Source organism: Pinus tabuliformis, chromosome J (genome assembly GCF_031772625.1).
Source record: "Pinus tabuliformis cultivar Carrire ecotype Pingquan chromosome J, CPIR1, whole genome shotgun sequence".
NCBI lineage: Eukaryota > Viridiplantae > Streptophyta > Pinopsida > Pinales > Pinaceae > Pinus > Pinus tabuliformis.
In genome coordinates, this window is record NC_142295.1 from 333,768,067 (window position 1) to 333,794,734 (window position 26,668).

At 38.8% G+C, this 26,668-nt stretch overlaps 1 protein-coding gene across 1 annotated transcript in view; it reads left to right on the forward strand.

Annotated features, from left to right (window-relative positions):
- Nucleotides 1-26,668, forward strand: part of LOC149227101 (putative LRR receptor-like serine/threonine-protein kinase At1g56140) — a 197,468-nt gene that overhangs the window by 168,110 nt on the left and 2,690 nt on the right. The window contains exons 9-14 of the mRNA XM_089380406.1: nt 24,392-24,768; nt 24,918-25,116; nt 25,326-25,511; nt 25,644-25,762; nt 25,920-26,130; nt 26,318-26,555. Coding sequence (XP_089236532.1) covers nt 24,392-24,768; nt 24,918-25,116; nt 25,326-25,511; nt 25,644-25,762; nt 25,920-26,130; nt 26,318-26,555 — 1,330 coding nt within the window. The remainder of the gene's footprint in view (nt 1-24,391; nt 24,769-24,917; nt 25,117-25,325; nt 25,512-25,643; nt 25,763-25,919; nt 26,131-26,317; nt 26,556-26,668) is intronic.

Sequence of the window (26,668 nt, forward strand, 5' to 3'; positions counted from 1 at the left end):
AGTCCATCATACCGAATCTTTCCAATATCTTTACCACATATTTTCCTTGAGATAGGAAAATTTCCCTTGGCTTCTGCCACACTTCAAGTCCTTGGTCCTTCATTTCAAATTCAGAAGCCATCTCCCTCTTACATTTGTGAATGAGAGGGTTTGCACCTGTTAGAAAGAGGTCATCCACATGCAACACCAGTATGATAGGCTTGTCATCTTCAACCTTAAAGTAAAGATTAGGATCGGCTTCACTCCTAGTGAATCCCAACTTCATCAAGTAGCTATCGATCCTCTCATACCATGCTTGGGGTGCTTGCTTCAGCCCATAGAGAGCCTTCTTCAACCTGCATACATGAGATTTTCAATCATAAATCTCAAATCCTTCGGGTTGCTCCACGTAGACCTCTTCTTTGATCAAACTGTGCAAGAACGCAGTCTTGACATCCGTCTGATGTAGGTTCCATCCTTGTGAAGTGGCAAGGGCTATGATCGAGCGGATGGTCGTATATCTGGCAACAGGTGCAAATATCACATCATAATCTATACCTTCCTTCTGGGAAAAACCATGAGCAACAAAACGAGCCTTATACTTTTCCATACTTCCATCTGCTGCATGCTATATCTTGTAAATCCATTTGGAAGTAACAACTGTCTTGCCCTGGGGTCTGGGAACTACTTCCCAGACATCATTCTCCATAATAGACTCATATTCTATGGTCATAGCACCCTTCCATAGTTAATGCTTGACGACATCTGAGAATGATGAAGGTTCATTTTGTATGATCGTGCTCATGATGGTCAGGTATCCCTGATACCTATTAGGTTTCTTACTTTGACAAAAGGTTCCTCGAGGTGCAGCATGTCCTTCAGCATCATCAACTAGGCCCCTAAGCCATGAAGGCCTCTTCCTAGAAGAGGAAGTCTCATGTGGAGGAGGATCAATCGGATCCATGGGTTCTTCTACATCAGGCATTGATTCATCAGCCTTTTCTTTCGGTTCCCTGCTGTCGACTTCTTGAGAGCTCCTCAAAGTCGGAAGATTGTTCACCTTGCTGAGAGCCATATCTTCGTCAAAGGTGAGATCATGAGTAATTACGACTTCCCTTTGACCGGCTACATAGATTCTATAGCCTTTAGTATTTTCACCATAGCCCATGAAAATTCCCTTCTTTCCAGATGCACCCAATTTATTTCTTTTCTCTTTCGGCACATGAAAATATACAGGGCTTCCAAAAATTCTGAAATGAGAAACATCAGGTTTCTTACCAGTGAACTTTTCTTCAGGAGTCTTGGAACCCAATGCTTGATGAGGGCATCGAATTTTGTACATATACGGCAGTGTTTGTAGTTTTAGCCCATAGAAACTTTGGAAGTCTTTAATCATGTAGCATGGCCCAGACAGCTTCCACAATCGTGCGGTTCTTCCTTCCCACCACACCATTCTGCTCAGGAGTATGTGGTGTAGTAGTCTCCCTCTTAATGCCAACCTCAGGTATGCCTGAGTGAACCAACTGTAATATATCGGAGGTCTTGCTTTGGCTTGAGGGGAATGGTCCCCTTTTGAGCTTTCCTTTGGCACATCCCGGACATACACCTTCTTTCTCTACTTGGAATTCGGGCATCCCTGTTACCATCTGTCTTACATCGGGTAGAGCTTTGTAATGAAGGTGGGAAAACCTCCGATGCCAAAGTTCAGACTAAAGAGTTGTGTCAAAAGACATGACACCTAGCGGACTTCCATCGACCTGATATAATGAATCAACACTAAACCCAAGAGTAAAGGCATCTTTAACATTATTTTTCCATATACATACCTTGCCATTGCTAAAGGTTACCTTGTAGCCTCTGTCTTCCATTGCCAAGATGGACACTAGGTTCCTTTTGAGGTCAGGTGCATTTAATACATCCTAGACTTTCTAGCCTTCTTGAATGGTTGTCCTCTTCCTCGATCTCCAGCTCTCCTCTTACCTTTGCTGTTGAATTTGTCATTCCTTTGATTTGCCATCAGAGGGATTTTGATCATCGTCCCGGTGTGAGTCCTTTCTTCTCTTTGCATGAGAAGAAAAGGCAGCGGGAGGACCTTTAGGCATGGGCATTTCTTGCACTTCTTCCCTTGTTTCTTCTTCAATGCATCTAGCCATTAATTCCTCGAAACCAGGAATTACATTATAGTTCAAAAGAGTAGTCTTGAAGACGTACCATTCGGATGGTAATCCTCCAAGAGTTGTGAGTGCCATTTCTCTGTCAGTAATAATTTCCCCAATAGATAGGAGATCGTTCTTGATCTCGGTGATTCTTAAGAAGTATGCTTGCATACTTTCATCCTTACTCTTCTTGATTTACCTCAGCTTATTTCTAAGAAACAAAACTTGATTTGCATCATTAACTTTAAATAAACTCACCAGTCTATTGTAGATTTCCTTGGAGGTGTCCAGTTCAGAGATGTAGGCCACCAAGTGCTTGTTGATAGAGTCCCGGATGATCTTCTATTGTTTTGACTTCTCCATTTTTCCATTTGTTCCAGGCAGTAGCGGATGCATTTGATGGAGGCTCAATAATATTGCCTCCAACACTCCTTGGTTCTCAAGGGTTAGATCGATAGACATCTTCCATCCGTGATAGTCAGCTTTCTCACGGAGCTTGTCTTCGGCATGAAAGAGTGTTGAGGACCCCATAGTTCTTTTAGGATAGCCTTGCCAATCTTCTCTTCAATGATTGCTCTTGCTCTTGCTCGGGCTTTGTCTTCACCTCAGCTCTGATACCATGTTAAGTTATGGTATGTTCTATGCTTATAACAGTTTACTTCTTTTTCTTATTATATTCCACCGATTAGCAATCACATGTACATAAAGTAAAGTGCAGATAGAACATTCAATGATCGACAGAAAACAAGCCAAGACAAGAGACACAAGATGTGGCGGCTAGCCAGGGACAAACCCCACAATGTGTGGGGAAACCCTTTGATCAAATCTTCTTTTATCTTCAATAATTCAGCAGAGAGAAATATTACAATAAATCTGATTCATATCAGCAGTAGCAAACCCTAGATCAGCAGCGTCAGCATTAGCGGCTTCATTATCAAACTAGGGCAGACGATATCTCACAAACCGACTGTCGAATTGACTTCATTCCACCACCAAAAGTTTTGGCTTCCAAAGGAGGTTCAGATGAACCTACAGCACAGTTCAGATGAGGAGATATTCTAGGCCACGCAGGTCAATCTTTACTTTTGCAGTTGCAGCTTCAGTTTCAGCTGTTTCCGGCTTCAAACTAGGGCAGTCGATATCTTGCAAACCGTTCATCGGATTGACTTCATTCCACCACCAAAAGTTGCGGCTTTCAGAGGAGGTTCAGATGAACCTACAGCGCAGTTCCAAAGAGGAGATCTTCTAGGCCACACAAGTCAATCTTTACTTCTGCAGTTGCAGCTTCAAATTCAACAGCTTCCAGCTTCACATGTGTGAAAGAGAGACCCATTTCAGCGCAGTAGAGAAGAGACTCATTTCTGCGCAGTAGAGAGAGAGAGATGTGATGAGATGAGTGAGTCCAAATGAGGAAAAGTCCTCTTATATTTATACACAACGTTGGTGGGTGAATAGATGCGACTGTTGGGCTTCGGAGCCTACATGAGTTGTAGGTCGGCTTGATAATAATTCCATAATCAAAATAAATTCATATCTCCATGAATACTTATCGGAATCGGATGATCTTTATATCAATCCTACACCTCTTGACGAGAGGAATCTAATAAAAATATTATCAGCCATGAATAAGATGACCCACATGAAGTTTTGCCCTGGTTGCCAATTTTAACAATTGTGCCAACTGCACTGCTACCAACTCTCCTCTATGTTGCTTAGTCTCTGACCTGCTACTAGCTACTGCATCTGTCACTCTCAAATCTAATTGCACCAACTGCCACTAATCCATCTTTCTATTGCGTGTATTGGGCTCCCTTAGCAAGGTATTGATTCATGAGGTGGAGCTCCTAAGGAATCCTGCCCATCATGTAGCTCTCTACGGCTACAACTCCAAATCACCCCACCTAACCCCTGGAGGTAACTCGGTGATCATCGCAAACTCTTCCTCCAATGTGGAGGATAGCTTGTTGATCTCAGTGGATGCAGCCTGCTAATCCTGCGTCTCCTCTTTGTCATTTTTTCTGAGAGGACACCGAGTGCTGTAGTGGCCAAGCTCACCACACCTGAAGCACTTGATCTTTGAAACGTCCTTCTTCTTCATGTGCTGCTGCTGATACCCCTTAGATGCGAGGGCCACATATTCCTCCTCCTTTCCTTGCTTCGTCCCACTGCCGCTACTAGTACCACTGATGGTGTTCTTCACCAAATCTCGCCTCATTTCCTCCTGGTGTAGATCAACCCACACACATTCCCAATTTGGCAGTTTGTCTCTACCCAAGATACTCTGGATGAAAACTTGCCATTCTTTGGAAACACAATTAAGAGCTAATCGTACAAAATTTATAGGCTGGAGCACTGACCCTACTGAAGCCAGTTGGTCCCGGACATCCTGAATCCTAGTAAGGAAGGGGTCTATACGCTTCCCTTTTTACATCCTCGTGCATCTTAGCTTCTCCTCAAGATAAATCTTCCACTACTCGGTAGATCCTTCATACAACGTAGCTAGTGCCTCCCACATCTGTCAAGGAGTATCTTTGCCAGCTATGTGAGATACCACATGATATTGAACCCCATCGAGAATCAACCTCTTAGCTTTCGCCATCTCCTTCTTATACTTCTTGAGTGGATCTGCATCGGCAGGTACAGCTACCACACTATCGACATAAGTTTTGAGTTCATGCTCATCTAGAAGGCAGGGGATCCTAGCCTTCCAGATCACATAGTTGGAAGCTCCGTCCAACCGATCTTGATCTCTCAATCCAGCTGATGTCATCTCTCTTGAAAAAAGTCGAATTGCTCCCTCTTCTCCTCTGCGTAGCTTCTGCCCAACTATTCGCACTCCCTTCTGGAGTGAGAAATCTCACACACGGCTACTATTACTCTGCTAGAAAAAATTGAACTTCTTGGCTAAAAGTCCTTTGAGGAAGAAATTCCCTTAGTATGTGCTATTCTCTCCTTCTGACGCTATTCTGCCAGCAATTGCTGCAAAATATCTGCGTCCCAGCTGAAGATTTGCTCTGCAAGTAAAATATGCTGCTCCCTTTTGCCTCTGGAAGGCTTCGATCTGGAAATCGAATTTCTCTGTCGACTCACTTAGAGAAATCGATCTTCCCTCAAAACTTCGACCTCCTTGGCCCAAGGACTGCGCTGCCTCTGGGGTTTCGAATTGCTGCCTCTGCAGTAATTTCGAACTCCCTTCTTCCTTTCTGCAATTGATCCCTTCTGCTCACGATCTGTCCTTTGATACCAAGTGAAAAATTGGTTACCTGATTCCTACTGCAACAAACTGATAATATTTCACCTACTTGTTAAATTACTTAGACAAGTTACTTGCAGTTTTCTACGACAAACACTGAAATACATACACTGCAGCCCACACAAACTAAAATACTGTTGAACCTAAATACTGCACTAGAGAGAAATAAACAAACACATCAAAACAATTGTTTTTGGAAAATGTCCCCGGAAAAACCCAATGTGGGAAAACCGGTGCAACCGCTGAGGGTTTTAATTATTATGCAGTAGTAAATCTGAGTACAAATTGTTGGATGCCCAAACTGGCTATCCGATACAGAGAAATGCCGACAAAGAGTTAGTGAGAAAAATCTCACACTGATTCGGGAGATCCGACACTAATCAGGGGCTGGTTGGTTGGCCCCACGTTGCCTCTACGCAACTTCTACGTCACTCCTACATAGATCTTCGTCACACTGGCTAGGCTCTGCGTCACCTCCTTTGTTAATCTCCTGCTATCTGGAAATTCAACCTTCTGGCCCTCTGGTCTCACACCCCAACTTCTGGCACGGGATCTCGACTCACCTAGCTGGATTTCAAACTCCCTCTGAAGCTTTGCACTGCCTCTTCATGGCACCGTGCTGCCTCACTGAAATGCTCTATGCCCTCTCTGCTTTGCACTCTCCAGATCTGGAAAAATCTCATCCGGACTACTATCCTTACCCCTCACTGCAAGAAGATCACTCGATCTCGCTCCGGCAACTCAACGCTGCTACTCTTGAGAAATTCGATCTTTGATCTCACTATCTCAATATGTGCTTCAAGTGCCCATCAAGATCCTTCTTATAATCTCTCATTGTAAAACCAATAGCCAAGATTAAATCATAATCAAGGGCTAAGATTAACTGGGAGTTGATCCTTGTCTTCTTCTAGAAGATTCGCACCAAATTTAATTAATACCCTTTAATTAATCACATTTTCTAAGTTTAGACTTATGAATACATTAAAAATGATTAATTAGTTTAATTAAACCATCTCTAGGTGGAATTTTCCCAAACAATTTATGGGTCTTGGAGAATGCATGTGTCTTAGCCTCTTTGCAAAATCTCGAGGCTAGAGCACATCTAATGCTATAGCAATCAACACCTTGTTCCTCTGACTGTGTCACACTCCCTAACATGCCTCAGAACGTCATCTTTTAGGCCCCTCCAAGCAAAACGCTCCCTAATGGCCCTATACGCCTTTGTGAACCCCTAGTGCCATGCTACTGGTGAGTCATGGGCAACCTGTAAAATCTTCTCCCTCAGTTGGAAGTTAGGCACCAAGTAAATCCGATCTCTGAAGTAAATAACCTCATTCATCAACCTATATTGGTCGTCTGTCACCGCCCCATCAAGGACCTCACATGCAAATCAGTCCTTGGTGTACTCCACTAGTAACTGCGGTCTCCAATCTGGGGCAATGCTCATCAGAGAAAGGGTATCCAGTCTCCTGGACAACGCATTTTCCACCACGTTGTGCTTCTCTTTGACATACTGAATCTTAAAGTCGTACGCTTGGAGCTTGCTCACCCACTTTTGTGGCCTCTCTTGCAACTACTTCCGCTCCAAGAGAAACATGAGGCTGTTGTGGTTGGTCTTGACCCTGAACCGATTCCCACCAAGCACTCTTTGAACTTGGCTAGTGCATGCATGATGGCTAGCATATCCTTGTCATAAATAGAGTACAACCTCTCATGGGGCAATAGTTTCTGACTCTCGAAGGCTATGGGGTGTCCTCCCTGCATCAAAACTACGCCTATACTCTCTCCAGATGTATCACACTCCGACAAAAAGGGCTAGGTGAAATCTGGAAGTGCCAATACAGGACAACTGCTCATGAGCTGTTTGAGGCGATCAAAAGCCTCCTGCGCTGTAGCTGTCCACTCAAAGGCCCCCTTCTTCATCAAATCAGTGAGGGGAGCTGCCAATTGAGAGAAGCCCTTATGAACTTCCTGTAGTAAGTGCAGATGCCCACAAATCCCCTCAATTTTGTCACATTTTGGGGCTCTGTCCAATCCCGGACGGCCCTGATCTTCTCCTCATGGACCCTCACACCTTCTCCCCAAGGACGTGCCCTAGGTAGAGCATCTTTGTCAAGCCAAACTTGCACTTAAACAATTTCGCATAGAACTACTGCTCCAAAATGCGCAACACTGCCTCTAAGTGTTGCAAGTGCTCCTCCCATGTCCGGCTCTAGATCAAGATGTCATCAAAGAACACCAACACAAACTTCCGTAGCTGCCCACGAAACACGTGGTTCATGCAGGACTGGAAAGTGGCTGGTGCGTTGGTTAGACCAAAAGGCATAACCAGGAACTCGAAGTGCCCATAGTGGCACCTGAAAGCGGTCTTAGGTACATCCTGGTCCCTCGTCCTGATCTGGTGGTATCGTGAGTGTAGATCAATCTTGGTGAATAATTTCGCTCCCCTTAGCTTGTCCATCAACTCATCTATGCGTGGGATAGGGTAGCGTTTCTTCATGGTCTTCTTAGGGCCCTGTAGTCAATGCACATCCATAGGGACCCATCCTTCTTCTTCACTAGAACAACTTGGAAGAATCATCATATGTGGGGAAATACATCCTCCCAACAGTGTATTGTAGCTCTGAGTTTTGTGAATTCTACCCCCCATTGTACCTTCCCTTCTCATTCTATTTGAGCTGACAATAATCTTTAACTGACAAGGTCACTTCGAAATCTCCCCCCATTGCTTTCCATTCCCTAATGAAATCCCCCATGGGCATTTGATCATCTGGTCCCCCATGCTCACTGGGTCTTGATGGTAAGAAAGCAGGCAACATGGTTCTGGATGGCCCAGTTAGCATGTTGGGTGAGTGGCCGATGAAGGATGGTTGTACTGCTGTGAGGCTCCTGATGTCTCCCCAAAAAGGAATTCATTGTGGAGGCCCTTGTCCCTGTTTTGTTGCTTGATCTCCTCCAACATCTCTTTCTGTCCCCTAGCCAAGTCATTCAAAGCCTTAAATTGGCTATCAAATGCTGCTTCTTCCTTACTGCTTGGTTCCCCCCTCTCTGCTACAAAGACTGTCTTCCCACGTGCCTCTAAATCAGGAGTAATCTCAAACTCCCTTTCCCTACTCCTGTACCTTTGCCTCCGGTAAGTGATGTTCTTCTTGTCTTCTGGTGTCATAGATTGCGCTTCTCCCACAGGCTAAGCCAAGTCTATGAGCTCTGATACCACTGTAATATACCTAGGGAATTTTTACAGTAAATAACAAATCATACATAGACAAAAAGCCACAAAAATTAAACACATGAATCAGACCTTTAATATGCACCAAAAACTATGCTACTGAGCCATTTTATTAGAATATGAAGAGGGTACAATGAGGTGCTGGAAAGAGTGCACCTGGGCTTGCTCAAGGCAAGCTAGCTAAGCCCCAAATGAAAAATAAGAGGTTCCCCTCCGGTATGTTGATGCTCCATCTCCTAGCCCTGCACTGAATTGCCCAAAAATACACTGCTAGGTGTGAAGATCTACTGCTAGGGACTCCTCCGATGCTCATAAAATTCTAGGAAATTAACCTTGGCCTCTCCACCAAATACCCAGAATAACCCACGAAGGAATTGGGTTATGGCTGACATTGGAATTTCAGCCTCTTTTCCCTCTATGGTTGTATTGCTGGGAAATTCGACCCACCTATCAATCCTGCTGCAAATACCCCCAAAAATAGCTTCAATCTCCAAGCAAATAATCTCCTGGGCTCCTCCTCAAATCTCAGGCCCAAACTCCCTTCACTCCTCAACTCCCAAGTGTGCCTCCTCCAAGCACTACGCAGTCCCTATGCTGCTGCTAGTGTCTCCTCCCCACAAACTCGCACTCCCACTGTTGGAACAATAAAAAATGGATGGAACTCCCTCCTTGGGCTGGCACTCAAAGTCCATCAAAGCAAGGGTTGAGATTTCCACTTGGAAACACTCGTGTGCTAAATAGCACTTGCAGACTTGGCTTCAGCTCAAGCATGCTATGTCAAAGACAAGATTTCTGAATAGACGAATGAATAACCAAGTGAGTGTCTTCCCTTCCTTTTTGTCAAAATGCCTCCAACTTGCTCATGTGGGCCGATCTCAATTTCCTCCTACCGAATTTCCCTCCAAGGCATGCGTATTCTCCATGTGGGCCGCAATTCTCCATGTGTGGCCCCCACGCTCCACTAGGGGCTCTATATTGTCCTCCACCTCTAATGTATGGGACTTGCTTTTAATAAAAATCAATGTGGGGCCTCTAAACCCACATTTCCTAAATGCAAACATGAATTAAGACAATATTTATCAAAATTGATATTTCACTTAGCAATAATGCTAAGTGGGAATATCACAGTTGCTGAAATAAAGCTCTAGATTGTGTACCCAGGGGTTTTCAAACCCAAAACCTCATAATTTGATTTTCCAGCTTGCTAGAAATTCATTTTATTTCATGTCTAAAGGCTTAGAAGTGACGTAAATGGTCATTATTCTACCTTCTAACCTCTCCACCCTAGATCCAAGATCTAAAATTGTCTAGGAACTTTTGGGTGTGTTCTTAAGGGGTTGGCTTGCTGATTTCTGCATCTTTTTACAGAAATTAAAGTCATGTAAAAACAGGGCATCTAGTTGTTTTACACAACAAGCCTCCTAACCAACCATTTATTCACTAAGAAAATTATATATTCGGTTAGGATATTTTTTGTGCACCAAATTTGACTATTTACATGCTATATTTAGTGAAGTTTGAGTGTTTCTTGCTTGTTGTTAGTGTTATTGCAGAACTTACAGACCTGTCAAGGCAGGACATAAAGCAATTTTATATAGTAACCCATCTAACTAGGTGAAAAATCATAGAAATAAACATATATCTGGTAAGTATATTTCATGTACATCAATTTTAATTATTTATTTGTTATATTCTATATTATTTGATGTACTTCTTGATTTTTAAAAGATTTTATGCAGATAGTTATAGTAGAATAGCAGGATAACAGTGAAACTTCTCAACTTTAGCCATTTGATTGCATTATAAGGCATTGTCTTGTAATGATTGGCTGGAGTCATTCACGAAAAGCCTCCCATAACCCTTTTTGGTAGGAGTTGGACTTAAAGAATGGGGACTTAGGCTGAGGTGAGAGTGGGACTTTATCCTGTGTGTGCCATCCATAGCAAGTTGTACAAGATCCTCAACAACCTGCTAAGCAAAATGGTAACAGGGCCCAATGTCACCCTGGCCGAAACCCCCACTCTTTACGCCCAACTTTCTCCTAAAAGGCCAAAGGAGAATGCCTACTGAATACCCCAACCAATCTAAGTAAGGTCAGTCGCTTAAATGGAGTCAAAAGGTGAGGTGGAGGAGATAATTAGGGGTTGCCTTGCTGATTTTCTATATGTAAATTTGCAGCAGAAAACTAAAACCAACAAAACACTATACACAATTGTGTTAAATATAACATATAAGTAGTAGAAAATGGTGTAGAGAAAATGTACAAACCATATCCAATAGCTATTTTTGTGTTTCAACCCCTGGTTATGGGGGTTCTAGAACAAATCATCTTACTGCCCTATAACTACATATTGCAAATTCTAAAGTAAATTGTCAATACAACTGATTCCCCTTGGAAGGCCACCCAATTGATGCCTAAGCACTACTAGATCATTGATTTAGGTGTGGGGAGGTTGGAAGGTGTTAGATGGATCTTAAAAGATCACTTCCAAGCCTTTGAACAACAATAAATTGCAATTTCCAACAAGATGAAAATTGTATTACTGCAGTTTTGGAACACAGTGCCTTTGGGTGTTATGCATTAGGGGAGTTTTGAGGTCTAAAATGAGCCTCCTAAGGAAATTATAATATAATAGTGGAAATAATAAAATAAGATTAGAGTACATCATCAAATTTCAGAGGGGGGAAAAAACTACTTTTTCAACTCGTATTTTCAACTTATCTCCCTATGGGTTTACTCAAATTTCGAGCGGAAACACTCATTGGATGAAAAATTTCATTCCTCATCTAAAGAGTACCCATGTTGCATAATTTCGATGGACCCTGCTACACGAAGAATGAAAAATACATGAAAAACGTGGTTGCAATCATGTTTTTCATGTATTTCTCATTTTTTGTATAGTAGGGTCCATCAAAAGTATGCAACATGGGTACTCATTGAATGAGGAATTAAATTTTGCATCCAACGAGTACTCCCGCTCAAAACTTGAGTAAAACATTAGGGAGATAAGTTGAATATGCAAGTTGAAAAAGTTGTTTTATTATTTTTTAATCTTTTTACTTTTTTACACCAAAAATGGTGAATCATCCCCCATGGTTGACACCATCATCTTGAATTCTTTTGGTTCTTAAAAAGTTTATTTTGGGTGTACATTTTTCTTAGGAGGCTCACTTTAGACCTCAAAAGTTCTCTAATGCCTAGAAAATTTCCAGGAAGAAATTTATTATAGGAATGGATAAAAAGAATTATTATATGGCTCTATAACAACAAAATAAAAAATATATTTCAAAATAGAACTAATGAATGGAGTCCTAAGTCAAGATACTTACCTATATAGTGTTTGAAGCCTCCTAAAGATTGCAAATATCTGTGTAATGGCAAGGAAAAATGCATATTTTCAAGAAAAAAATTGATACAAGCAAAAATAGTCCCAAAATCAATGTATCAAAGCCTAGGATTAGATCTAACTTTTATCTTTAATATCCAAAGGCGAACAAACTTGCTATTATTGATAAAAAAAATTAAAATCAGCGAGTAAAGATGTTGGAAATACTAAAAGGGGGGTGAATCAGTATTTCTTAGAAATTAACAACTTATTAATCTTTTTAGAGCATTAGTTAATCTTCAGCAGTATTTAACATGAAACAATATCAGATAGCAAAAGTAGTAAACAATACCATTCAACAATGCACAATAATCAAGACAATGGACAAAGATTTTTAGGTGGAAAACCCCCTCCGCGTCAAAAACCACTGAACACTTTTTAATATTTGTCTTCTTCTTCAAAAGAATAATTACATCAAGTTTTCAGCTTCCACTGAAGGAGGCTCTCCAACCCCCTGATTTACAAGCTGCAACCTGTAGGACACTCCTACGCCCTGTTAACTAGATGCAACTAGAAGGACACCCCAATGCCTTGGATGTCAGACCCCAACCTGACAAGTGCTCCAACACTCTGTTTACCAGTTGCTACTTGATGGACGCTCCAACATCATGTGATTTATCAAGTCCCACTGAAAGAACACTCCAACACCCTGTGCAGGCTACAACCTACCCTAGTACCACCTTGCCGCCCTGAAGTGTTCTCAGGCCACAACCTAAAGGGGACTCCAATCACTTTCCTTGTACCACCCTGCGACCCTAACGAGGTGATGGACCATGTTTCACAATTTTCAGACTAGATCCCCCTGTGCTCTGAATCAATATAATAAAACTGTAACGAAGATATTGCTGCTCTGTTCAGTATGTCTATCACTGTTAAGTCTTGGTACCCTGACTGCATAACACTGCTCAATCTGACCATTGCACTATTGTACTGTAAACATTGTTCTCCTGCCTCTGCTTAATCACAATGCCAAACCAAACTACTGCACAATCTACACATCAAACTAAGAATTTACTGTCAATCCTAGCTATACCAAATCACAACACAATCATTGTGCAATCTAATCCTGTACTCATGTGACATCCAATGGTCAGTGTAACTGTACTGCACTGTTCACAAATGAATATGCGTTCAAAGGCTCATAAGGCAGTCTCTCCAAACCACTGTGCCAAGTTGCTAATGTTGTTGCAAGTACCGGGCACTGAAGTCTAATGATAGCTCAAACCAAGATGCCATAGGTCATCCCTATGACCCGCTAGCAATTGTCTCAAACTTTTCCCAAGGAGGGCTACTAGCATATGTCTTATAATAGTTTAGATAAAACTATGAAACCCAAACTCTTATTGCAAACCAATGAATCTCCCACTGTTGTTATTGTTCATCTAAGTCATGTACTTCTAAAACTATTGTCATCAAACTCACTCAGTTGTTCCTGTCTCACTTTTTAATCATGCATAGGATCACTGTCATTTCCTTCCCAAGTCAAGTCAAGGCATCATATCACCGCTGTACAAAAGAGTCATGTCAATGTCCTTTACAAGATCACTGTAGTCAACTTTCACAAATGAAAATCACTACACTTTCTAATCACAGTTGTATCATAGAGTTATTATCACTATCACATCAATGAATCAAACACTACCACTGCTATATATCACTAACCATAATTGTTGTTATTATCAATATTCAAGGATGATTTCACAAACACGTTGTGATATATTAGTCATTGTTACATGTCATGTCAAGCCACAACAATACCATCAATATTTTCAAGTCATGCCACTTTAAAGTCATCAAAGCTGTTGTTATGTGAGGTAGATCACTTGTCTTATAAATATAGAGGGCACTGATAGACTTACACTGAAGACCCTTGTTAATAGATGTCAAGATCCTTATTAAGCTTCCTGTAGGATAATGTTCAAAAAAACCCTAACTGTTGCAATCTGAGGATGAAATAATTAGCATCTTGTACACTACTATTTGTAACTAGGTCTTGAACATGTATACCAACTTCATCTTAAGGAGAGCAACCTTCAATTCCTTGCTTAAGGCACTCTAACACACTGCTTTAGGTCAGATGAAGTATTGTAGTATGTGTATATGTATATTTATAAATTGACCCTAACAATAATCCTTAACACTATTGCAGATCACCCTTTTTGACTACTACAATAATATTGATGAAGCTAATCATTACTCAGAATAGTTTGAATCTGCTTACTTGAAGGGTCAGCTATCTTGGAGGTCTTCAAACATGTATGAACACAAACTTACTCAATCAAGAACAATCACCCGAAATGAGAAGAACCACTAGTTCTTTAGTTCACTTGCCTCTTCCTTCAAAATTAGTATGCAAAATTTCAAACTCGCATTTGATTAGTCTGTTGTCCAAGATGTAATGTGCCGAGGTCCTGGAGCTTCTTTTTAAGCCCTAAACTTATAGTCCGAGACCTAAAACAAGTTTGTTCTAAGGGCTGAGGCTTATTAGATGAAGGTCGAGGTCTTGTTTGCCAAGGTTTGAAACAAAATGAGTGAGGGACGAGGGTCATTAGATGAAGGCCGAGGTCTTGTTTGATAAGTGCCAAGGTATGAAACAACAATTCCTTAGGCACCGAGGTATGGTAAGGGAACGCTAATGAAGACCAAACACATCCTTCACCTACAATAATGCAATGCCCATACGCATCACCATAACCCAAGAAAATATATATAAAGAAACCCTTGTTACAGAAATGGAAACCCAAACCAAAATAGTAGACCAAAATTTCTATGGAGAAAAACCAGGTCTGAGGTTCTGAAGCAGTCTTGGAATAGGTCAATCAAACGATTCCATAGAGAGTGCTTAATTCAATCTACCTGCAAGAAATTTTGCCCCAACGAAATGCCGAAACAAAAAGAAGAAAATTAACAAAACCATATCCCTAAAAATATCTCTACGGTTTACCTCAAGAGGCCAAAAAAGTTCAGAGCAAATCTAAGGATATTTTGTGTGAGGTTCATGCTATTTGAAGGAGATAACGTCTTCCTTTTATAGACACATGTGCAGGCATAAGAGGGGTTTCTTAAAGGTAATCATTGGAGGAAACTTGAGACCTAAGACAACTTTGAAATGTTGATCCTTTTAAATAAACACTATTAATTGGTTTCATTATGCCCTAAGCAATAAGACACTTTAGCCATTAATGGAATGTAGGAACCTTATGGGTGCAAGATACTTGTGATGGGCTTTCTTAAGGTGATTTTTCCATGAACATGATAAAAATTTCTCACGCTTGATGTCTAATGCCCAACAACCAATAAAAGTATGCCATGTCACCACCCCATGGGGCCTTAGCCCAGAAACTGGGGTTTTCATCTTTAAACTTGAATATCTCTAAAACCAAGAGGCCTCTCAGGATGTACCACATACCACCAGAAACATCTCAACGAGGAGAATCCATTAGGAATGATCTCCAGGACAAAATTATTGATTTTCCACATCAAAAACCTCTCATGAGTTTGGGGTATATCCATTGACCAAGGAACCCAAACCTAGAACTTAGGGTTTCCAACCATCCAATAGTGGAGCTTCCAACTTGATGTAATCCAAACAATTATTAATAAGCGTTAACTAATTGTTTGACATCAATGAATCGTGTTTTAGTCAAAGTCAAACCCCAGGGTTGACATCAATGACAACACCATCCAACAAAAGAAACCTACACTAGAATAGAAAATGAAAAGTTTTGGATTTTTGAAAACGTAAGTTGGTTGTCGCAAATTCTTACCTTGTGCCACAATAACTTTACCTCATGAGTTGACCTATGAAACACACATCTATCTAAGTTGGCCTTGCTACTATATATTAGGGAAGTGAGATTGGTTTTAGAGAGAATTCGCTCCCACTTATGACTTAAGATCTTCTCCACTTTTCAGACCCAGTTAGGAAAAACCCCTAGCATGATGTTCTTTACCCTTCAATTCAACTATGTGGTGATATACAAGCCCCTCTTTAGTTGAAGCATCCTATTGGAATGGTTTAGCTTTTGTTGGAGCCACCCACCTGCAACAAGACAAAAAGCGATATTTCTCCCTAATTTTCCTCCTCCATGTGGCTCTATTGCCCCTCAATGGATCAAACCTCTAGCTTCTATGTGACCTTACTTAATGGAGAAAATATTAGATTAAACCATCTACTAGAAAAAAACCAAGAAAAAAGAGAGATAGTAAAATCCAACTCACACAATGTACAAATATATAGGTTTGCAAATGAAATTCTTTTATTAATGGCACTTATCTCACAAAAAATAACAACATTTTGCTACGGAGGAGACTAGCCTTTTATAAAAAAAAATTGATGGCTAGTTAATGACTAGTTGGACTCCTCTAAAATATGTCACTAGTCATCCGCATGTTGGAGACTCGGTAATATTTTATAAAAATATTACATTGCATCAATGAGTTTTCCCACTAAAGGGATCATATTAGATCACAGTTACCAAATTGGTCCAATGTTCCCTTTACCCATGGCCCTAAAGACTAAGGATGAAGAATAGTACCCACTAGAAGCCCAATGTTCCTCACCAATGCCCTTCTTGAACTTGGACTTGGTCCACTACAATTCCACTTGCTTGGGTAAAAGTTTGACTTGGTACAAATGATGACTTTTTGACTATCTAATAGCTAGTAGATGTACCTTCATTAACTTCATTGGTCCATTAGGCTTAGCATTCCACTTTGACGCTTCAAAAAACTATGTTATTCATTATAACAACTAGTTGACTTGACTTTCCTAGGATAACGATCGAATTGACCACCTTTGCTTGAGATCTCCAACAACTTGATGACTTGGATTATTCTATCACCTAGGTTTGTTGTAACCTAGCCTAATTTTAATTGAATCTCTATTCACTTGTCCATATCTTATCCTATGTTGACACATCATCACTACCCTACCATGTCATCAGGCCCTTGCATTGGTTCTCTAATGCCTTGAGGAATTTGAGAATATTGAGACTTGGGTTACGTTCCTTTTCTTCTGTAGATGTAATATCCTGATTGGATATTTTTGTTGAAATCACAAGGATTTTATTTGGACAATATTTTTCCAGGGAATACATTCGAAAACACCATAAAATTTGTAGAATTCAATATGATAAATATTGCTAGCAACTTATTTAGATTTGCAATAAATCCCATAAATACATTGTTCTTCTCTTTGACATTTTAATAAAAATATTGTAACACGAGGAATAACCAGAAATGTTGCAACTATAGCTAAAATGAGATTTATTATATTAGCTAGAATAAGAATACGTTCCAATACAAAATAGTTGGAAATATATGAGATAATGATGGCCACCAAATAATTTACTGCAATGTTGAACCTAGCCTCCAAAATGGCAATTGAAAATGACGCCCAAATTGGAGATCTAGATGATCCACACTCCAATCCATAGATCTGCTCATAATGATGTTGATGAAGTCCAATGAGATTTCTGAATGAAATCTCCTCAACAGTGGGTTGGGGTTTCGTCGAACTCACACAAAGAACTCAAAGGTTTTCATCTTGGGGCTTCTTGAAGCCGAGAACCATATTCTGAAAATCTCTCCATAGAAAAATACTTAAATCCAAGATTTCCAAAATGATTTGCTTCCCTTCCTTTTAAAGGCCTGATGGATAGCTCTCCAACCTTCTAGAAGCACTTTTATTTTATTATTTTATTTCCCTTCTAGAGACTTCTCCTTTTTACTTTATTAAGTGACTCCTTCAATTTATTTTATTTGAGTCACATTTTTAATACCGAAAAATTGTAAATTTGCCTCTATGATCTCTCAAGCCCCTAAAGGTCACTTTTCATTATCCCATCTTGTAGATCTTTTCATCTCGGTTCCAATGAACTATTACACTAAGGTGTTTTTCCAAATATTCTGCTCCAAATAATACCTATATATATATATATATATATATATATATATATATATATATATATGCATGAGTGTGGCCCCAGTCGAGCTCAGGGGTGACCGTCGTTCCTTTGTTCCATAATGTTGATGTGAAGTTTGTGTTTAGTGTCTTTCGATCATATGACTTTGCCATGTGACCCTAGCCTAGGGGTCCATGGTCATTCACTTGATGATGTCATCATGATATGTGGTAGCTCATAAGGGATGCCACATGTCATCTGTTTTTGGATGTTTGACGAATCACAAACTGCCATTTGGACCTGCCATGTGGCAGTCCCTAGAGGTGCCACATCATCTTGGTAACATCACCTCATCCAACCAGAAAACGCTACATCATCTTCACTACTAATTGTGTAGAGGGCCATGTCATTGCCAAATTATCCAACGGAATTATGCCACATGTCATCTTTGATGCTACGTCATGGATGATTGTGTGGGGAGGAAACGTCATCCAACCAAACACTGCCACGTGTCATCCTTGTTGACTATGCAGGTGGCCATTTCATTGCCAAAACACCAACCAAACGCTGCCATGTGTCATCACAGGATTGGCTTCTATGGCAGGACCACTCTGAGTTAACTAGCACACATGTTGGTGTACATCTAGTGTTCGATCAGAGCAAGGTGCATATTCTTCAACTATGTTAAAATTCATGCATGTCTTGTCACCATCCATTGTGGATTTAATTAATTAGTGAGGGTTCCACTCAGGAGTTGCACGTTGTTTAACATATTGATGTTGGGTTTTTTTTTCCCTATAGTTTTGGTCCTTTACAAGTGTTGATTTTCAAATGGCCATAAATTCTCATCCAGGAGGAGTTTTTCAAAGTGGTATATATTGTTGGAAAGGTCTCAACAAGGACTACCCAACCATGTTTTTCATAGGATCATTAGGGGATCATAACCTTCTAAAAAAACTCAATAAACAACATAGCTCTTTTGACTTCACCTAATGAGGGCATGTGAGTTATCTAGATGTCATACTGCTTTCTTTGACTTATGGATGACACTGTTGTTGTCTTGGACATCCCCTTTGACATCAATGACACTTGTTTTCATTAATGAGAACACTATGTGCAACATGGTGCACTCCCTATGGCAGTTTCTTCATAGTTGACTTTGTCAAATTGCACAATATAAAGGGTACACTAACATTTAGAGAAATTTTGAGGTCTAAAATAGGCCTCAAAACAAAAATGTACAATCAACTTTATAAGAACCAATAGGATTCAAGATGATGATGTCAACCATGGGAGATGATTCACCATTCACTTTTGGAGTAAAAGGTAAAAAAAATTAAAAAAACTATTTTTTCAACTCTTATTTTCAACTTATCTCCCTACTATTTTACTCAAATTTCAAGTAGAAGCACTCGTTGGATGCATAATTTAATTCCTCATCCAAGGAGTTCCCATGTTGCATACCTTCGATGGGCCGTATTACACGGAAAATAAGAAATACATGAAAAACATGATTGCAAGCACGTTTTTCATGTATTTCTTATTTTTCTTGTAGTAGAGTCCATCGAAAGTATGTAACATGGTTACTCTTTAGATGAGGAATTAAATTTTGCATCCAACGAGTGCTCGCGTTTGAAATTTGAGTAAAACCATAGGAAGATAAGTCGAAAATATGAGTTGAAAAAATAGTTTTTTGTTTTTATTATTTCCACTATTATTTTATAATATTCCTTAGGAGACCCATTTTAGACTTCAAATTTTTCTAATGTCTCTCTCTTTAAGGGCATATGCATTCATGGAATATTTTATTATGGTGGTGGATTTAATGTAGACACAAAGCACAAGTTCCTAGGGTGCACAAGTTTAAAGAGGACATTTTATATTGTTTTTTGTCAAAAGGTTTGTAGAAGAGGCACCTTAGTTACGACACTTGAAATTCACACTCATTTGTTGGAGAGAATCCTAATCATAGGAGTTTTACACTTAGCATTTTCACATTATTTTTGGAAATTCATCCTACCACTTTGACTTGGAATTTTATTGTACTATTTAAGGTAGTTAGTCTTGGAGAATGGCCTTGGACATGGAGAAGACAAGTGATAGTTTGCATGCACCTTTTCTGAGCTATAAGATTGAGGAAGATAACATGTGGCATCAAATTCATTTAGAAGCTTGTATTTAGTATTTTCTATGGGATTTTTTTTCTTAATTTTCCCTCTTAGACTTTTATTGTAAAATATTTTTATTGTTTTCTAATGTTTTCCTTGGAAAACAAAATAAACAAACTAGTATGTTATTGTAAAAATAATTGAGATTAAACCTATATAAGGGTTTACACTCTCCTTCATTTGCATGGTTGGATTTGGGGATTTTTCCTCTTGATCTTAGTTGGAGATCTAGAAGATAATGTTAGAGCTAAGGTTTTTCTCCTATGAGGTGGCTTCAATTGTTAAATGTTGCTGATGAAAATGCTTGCAAAAGGATATGCTTTGAACAGCTAAATACATGGTAAGATTGTAGTTGTCTTCTTCATTTGAGTTGTTGTAACTTACCTATTAGAAGTGCCTTGATGGTGGTTCATTCCCCTTTCAATACATTTAATGTTTACTTTATGGAAATGCCATTGTGATGGCAAAATTTCCTAATTCAAGTTGGCTGTAATTTACCATTTTCATTTGATAAGCACATCTATAAGCTATCTTTTGATGTTCTCGTTCAATATGTTCTCCAAGTACATTTTATGTTTCCTATTAACACATTAAGAAAGATTGTAGGATTTTTTTTTTCCAGCTCTTTCATGCCTTGATCATATGTAAAAATAATCATTCTTAGTTTGTTTCCTTGACTCCATTCCCAATGGATAGGCACTAGGCTTGATCTACCATCATTTTCTTGTTTTTCCATGCTACAACATTTGTTTTGCTGAAGTTACTCTTTAGTTCACCTTGAGCTATCATTCCTAATATTTAGCAATCCTATCTTAGGTAAGCCCCCTTAGTTTGAGAAGAGCCAACATAAAGTGTAGAGGAGGGTTAGCGAGGTGACAGTGACCTTCGTCTTAGTTCTTTTGATGTTACTTCATGGTTGACTTGTCTAAAGTGCACAAATATCTATGGTGCACTAATTAGAGAAATTTTGAAGTAAAAAATGGGTCTCAAAACAAAAACGTACAACCAAAATCAACTTTATAAGAACCAATAGGATTCAAGATGATGATGTCAACCATGGGGGATTGATTCATCATTTTTGGAGTAAAAAAGTAAAAGGATTAAAAAAAAAAAACAACAAGAACAACTACTTTTTTAGTCGTATTTTCAATTTATCTCCCTATGGTTTTACTCAAAATTTGAGTGGGAGCACTCGTTAGATGTGGAACTTAATTCCCCATCCAAGAAGTACCCATGTTGCAATCACGTTTTTCATGTATTTCTCATTTTTCGTGTAGCAGGGTCCATCGAAAGTATGCAACATGGGTACTCCTTGGATGAGGAATTAAATTTTGCATCCAATGAGTGCTCCTGCTTGAAATTTGAGTAAAATCGAAGGGAGATAAGTTGAAAATATGAGTTGAAAAAGTAATTTTTTCTTTTTTCTCTAAAATTTGATGATGTAATTTAGTGTTGTTTTATTATGTCCACTATTATTTTATAATATTCTTTAAGAGACCCATTTTAGACCTCAAAATTTATGTAATGATCTCTTTCTAAAGGAACATGCATGCATAGAACAGTTTATTATGGTGATGGATTTAATGTGGACACAAAGCACAAGTTCCTAAGGCCCACAAGTTTAAAGGAGACAATTTTATATGGTTTTTGGTCAAAGGGCTTCTATAAGAAGCACCCTAGTCAAGACACTTGGCATTCACACTCATATATTGTCTAGAGACTAACCTTACCTTTGGAGTTTTGCACTTGGATTTTTCACACTATTTTTGAAAATTAGCCTAACCGCTTTGACTTGGCATTTTATTATTTTATTTATGGTGGTTACTCTTGGAGGGTGCCCTTGCACATGGAGAAGACAAATGGCAGTTTGCATGAGCTAGAAGATTGAGGAAGATGACACATGCCATTAAATTCATGTAGATACTTGTATTCAATATTTTCTATTGGAATTTTTATCATAATTTTTCCACATAAGATTTTATTGTAAATATTTTCAGTATTTTCTAATATTTTCCTTGGAGAACAAATAGTATTATTATTGTATAAGAGAGTTGAACTTAAGCCTATATAAAGGTTCTCTCTCCTTCATTTGCATGGTTGGATTTGGGGTTTTCTGGTCGAGTTGGATATTAGTGGCCACCCGCCTATTTCGCTTGGACCCCCAACACTGTTTCCTTTCAGTTTCCTTAATTCTAGCACAATTTTCTATTTTTGGTAGTTTTTCGGGCATGAACTTCCGGAGCCGTTTTGAGGCTCCAAACAACCTTTTCTTGAAAAACTCACCAACCCCTACACCCATGGGTAGGGGCTTGCTAGCAAAATTTGTTGTCCTCAGATAGATCTTTCTAACAAGGTATCGTGCATGCCAAATGGAGATCATGTGGCCGGCTTACCACCCCGAGAAGTTGGCCTTCCAACTAATCCCAACGAGGCTCACACTTTTGGTGCTTCATCTCCTAGGGTTAGGTTTTTGGATGTTTAGTGTTTTCCATTGTTTCTCAATAATAAAAGGGCCTCTAAGCCTCATTGTAACACACTTCAGTAGACATGTAGCCATCAAATCTCTTCTCAGATATAAGCTACCATCGCCCAAGCTAGATTGTTTCCATTCTGCATGTAAACAATTTGAGTATTTCTTATTAGTGAATTGAAGTTCAGTTTTCGTTGTAGCTCTGTGTTTCTATTTAAGTCTATATTTCATTTTGTTTTTGCATAAATCTCAATCATTTCCCCCCTTGAGCTTATTTGAAGATCTAGAAAGTAATGTTAGAGCTAAAGTTTCTATCTTATGAGGTGTATGTATTGGAATTCAATTGTTAAATGTTAGTCAATGGAAATACTTGCAAGAGGATATTCTTTGAAGAGCTAATAAATGGGAAGATTGTACTTTTATTCTTCATTTAAGTTATTGCAACTTACGTATTAGTTGTGTTTTGACGGTGGTTCATTCCCCTTTCAATGCCTTTGATGCTTATGTGATGGAAATGTCTTTGTGATGGTCAAATTTCCTAGCTTGAGTTGGTTGGAATTTACCATTTTCATTTGATAAGCATGCCTACAAGCTATATTTTGAGGTACTCTTTCAAATGATTCTCCATGCATGTTTCACATTTCATATTAACACATTAAGAAAGGTTATACTTTGTTTATTTCATCTCTTCATGTGTTCATCATATGTAAACAACATCTTTCATAGTTTGATCCTTTGACTCCATGTCAAATGGATAAGCAATGGGTTTGATCTACCATCATCTTCTCGTCTTTCCATACTGTAATATTTTTGTTGTTGAAACTATTCTTCATTTCACTTTGAGCCATCATTGCTTACTATTTAGCAATCTTATCTTAGGGAAGCCCCCTTGATTGAAGTAAAGCCAACCTAAAGTGCAGAAAATGGTGGGTGAGGTGTCAACTACCTCCCTCTTCATTCCCTAGAGGTTGCATTATATGATAAGGACTTTGTACACATTAGATACAAATTCAAAAAGCAACAATACCACCTTTACAAAATTGTGCTTGGCACAAAACTATAAACCTAAAATGACTTTACCAAGCCAAACATTAATAATATAATATTTAAAATACAATACTAAGATGGCTCAGAGGAAGCATTACTTCTAATAATATATGTTAGTTCTTGTGGCTTAGGTTCGAAACAGTTGCGAAATGATTTCTTAAATAATATTATAAGAACCATTTATGGCACCCCAAAGATTACAAACTCGTTTCGAAACAAACTATAACCTAACGGTGCATATGAGTAACGTATTTCATTTATTTGTCTAGCATAAGGCTGTTTCACAATTTGTCTTTCTGTCCAACGAGACTTGCAACCTGTTGGCATATCTGTCATAACTTATGGTCATGAGATCATTAGAGGAAATCTATTTTTGGATAGTTTAAATTTTCATATTTCATTCATATGGTTTTCTATACTAATTTGAATATTGCAATTTGTAATTTGGTTGGATTTTATTTTGTTATCTTATTTATGACCAAATATTAATAATTATCCACATCAGTTTTTACTATATACTCATATCTGAGTGAACCACAAAAAGTATACATTTGATTTTAAAAACATAAGTGCATCTAAAAATGGACTGAGTAAATTATAAAGGCACACATTTGAATTTTAAATGCTTATGCATAGCTAAAAATGACCTGATTGCATTTTCTCGAGTCCTGAAATATAAATTTCATCACATGTATTTGCGATGGCTCAGAGAATAGTTTTTTTGACATTAATGCACATCTCAGTATTGTTTAAATATAAAACAATAAAATTCACATGTTGGGTCGTCATTTTTTTAGATTCTTCCTTTGCCATAAATTGTGGAGGCATACCAAAGACTTCTGCTATGGGAGTTGTTTATGAGCAGGAGAACGAAACACTCAATGCTGCCTCATTCTATGTCAGCAGTACAGAAAACTGGGGAGTAAGCGACACTGGATATTTTATGGACTCTAACAATCCAACCTATATAGCGAGCAGTCAGTCTCAATTTACAAAGACATTAGATACAGAACTGTATCAGTCAGCACGATTATCTCCCAGTTCACTTCGATATTATGGTTTAGGACTCGTGAATGGACTCTATACAGTAAATTTACAGTTTGCAGAGACAGTGATTTTAGATACACCACTCTGGTATAGTGTTGGAAGACGCATTTTTGATGTTTATGTTCAGGTATCGTTAACGATTGATCTTGAAAGTGTTATTGCTGTAATATACGATGAAATATTTTTATTGCGTCCTTTTTTAATAACAAATTGTGGTTATCTGATCTTTTGCCTTGAGCAAATTTTTTATTTGTTCCTGGGAAAATGATGGTGCAGGGGAAGAAAGTATTAACAGATTTTGACATCCGAAAGGAGGCAGGAGGCTCCAATGTAGCTGTTCCTAAACCTTTCTACAATATCAGTGTAACAGCAAACTTTCTTGAAATTCATTTTTTCTGGGCTGGAAAGGGAACTTGCTGTATTCCAAACCAAGGAGTCTATGGACCCTTAGTATCAGCTATAAGTGCTACGCGTGGTAAGTATAAAAGGTAGTGTGTTTCATTAAATTAGAAATTTCTGCACAGGACACCATTCTACCAAGGATGGGCATGTTGCACCAGGCTCAAGATGGTTGTATTAAAATGTTTCTTATATTAACTGTCAAATTATTTTTCTATCGTGAAACTGGAAAGGCGTTGTCTGTTTCAGCTTGCATTGTCACTTATGATTTTTGAATGTGTGTAGCTGATGGGGTGCCTCCCACCTCCCCTGTTGGTGTCACTGTACCACCCTCGACAGACAAAAGAAAGACAGGGATAATGATTGGAACCATAATTGGAATTGTTGCAGTTTTGATATGCATATTTTTGGTTATTTTCCTTCGGAGGAGAGCCCAAAAGCTAGCAGCAACCAATGTTGAGGAAGACGAAGGTAATGACAAGATTTGAGGACTCTTGCAGGGGATGCTTCAATGTTTTCTCCTAACATTTTCTGGTTCAATTTAGTTGCAAGGAGCAACGATTGACGTGTTACATCTTAATGTTGACTTCTTCTTTTTGTCAGCAATAAAAATTATCCGTTCAAAGATGAAAATTTTCAGCTATGCGGATATGAGAACTGCAACTGGAGATTTTGATCGAGAGAATAAGTTAGGCGAGGGAGGATATGGTGCAGTTTATAAGGTTTGTTAATACTCTTTCCATCTGTTGCATTCTTTTTTCAAAGACGGTTTACAATACAAGTGAATTATGTAAGCAGTTATTATTTCTTCCTGTATTATTTGTGTTTTCTCTTAAGTTTGTTTGACCACTGACATTCTAAATTGTGGCATTAAAATAGGGCATTCTTTCAGATGGTAAAATGGTGGCAGTGAAGCAACTCTCTGCTGAATCTAGACAAGGAAAACGCGAATTCATAAATGAAGTAGCTGTAATATCTGCGGTGAAACATAGGAACCTTGTAAAGTTGTATGGATGTTGTCTAGAAGCAGATGATCGACTCTTGGTCTATGAGTACTTGGAAAACAACAGTCTTGAAAAAGCTTTATTTGGTAATTATATAATTATATATATAGACACACACATTAGTCTTCTGAATTGAAGATTTCGTTTTTCTACTTGCGAGATAGTAACAAATAGCCTAGTGCTATATATAACTAAATTAGTTTTTCTGAATTGTACATTTCGTTTTCTATTCACTGGATGGTAAAAAATAGGCTGGTGCTATGTATGTTGCAGGTAATAATAAACATCAGCTACAGCTGGATTGGCCTATTCGATACAATGTTTGTATTGGCACCGCACGTGGACTTGCTTACCTTCACGAGGAGTCCAGTACTCGGATAATTCATCGAGACATCAAAGCCAGCAACATTCTGTTGGATAATTCTCTCAACCCTAAGATAGGAGATTTTGGCTTGGCTAAGCTATACAATGAGAAGAAAACTCATGTCACCACCAGAGTTGCGGGTACAGTGTAAGGAAGTTTGGATTTTGGTTTCTTAATTATCATGTGAAATTGCATTAGCTATCAGAAAATATCATTTTTCTTCAAAAGAACTAAGTAGTCTGCAGCTTGATCACTTCTAT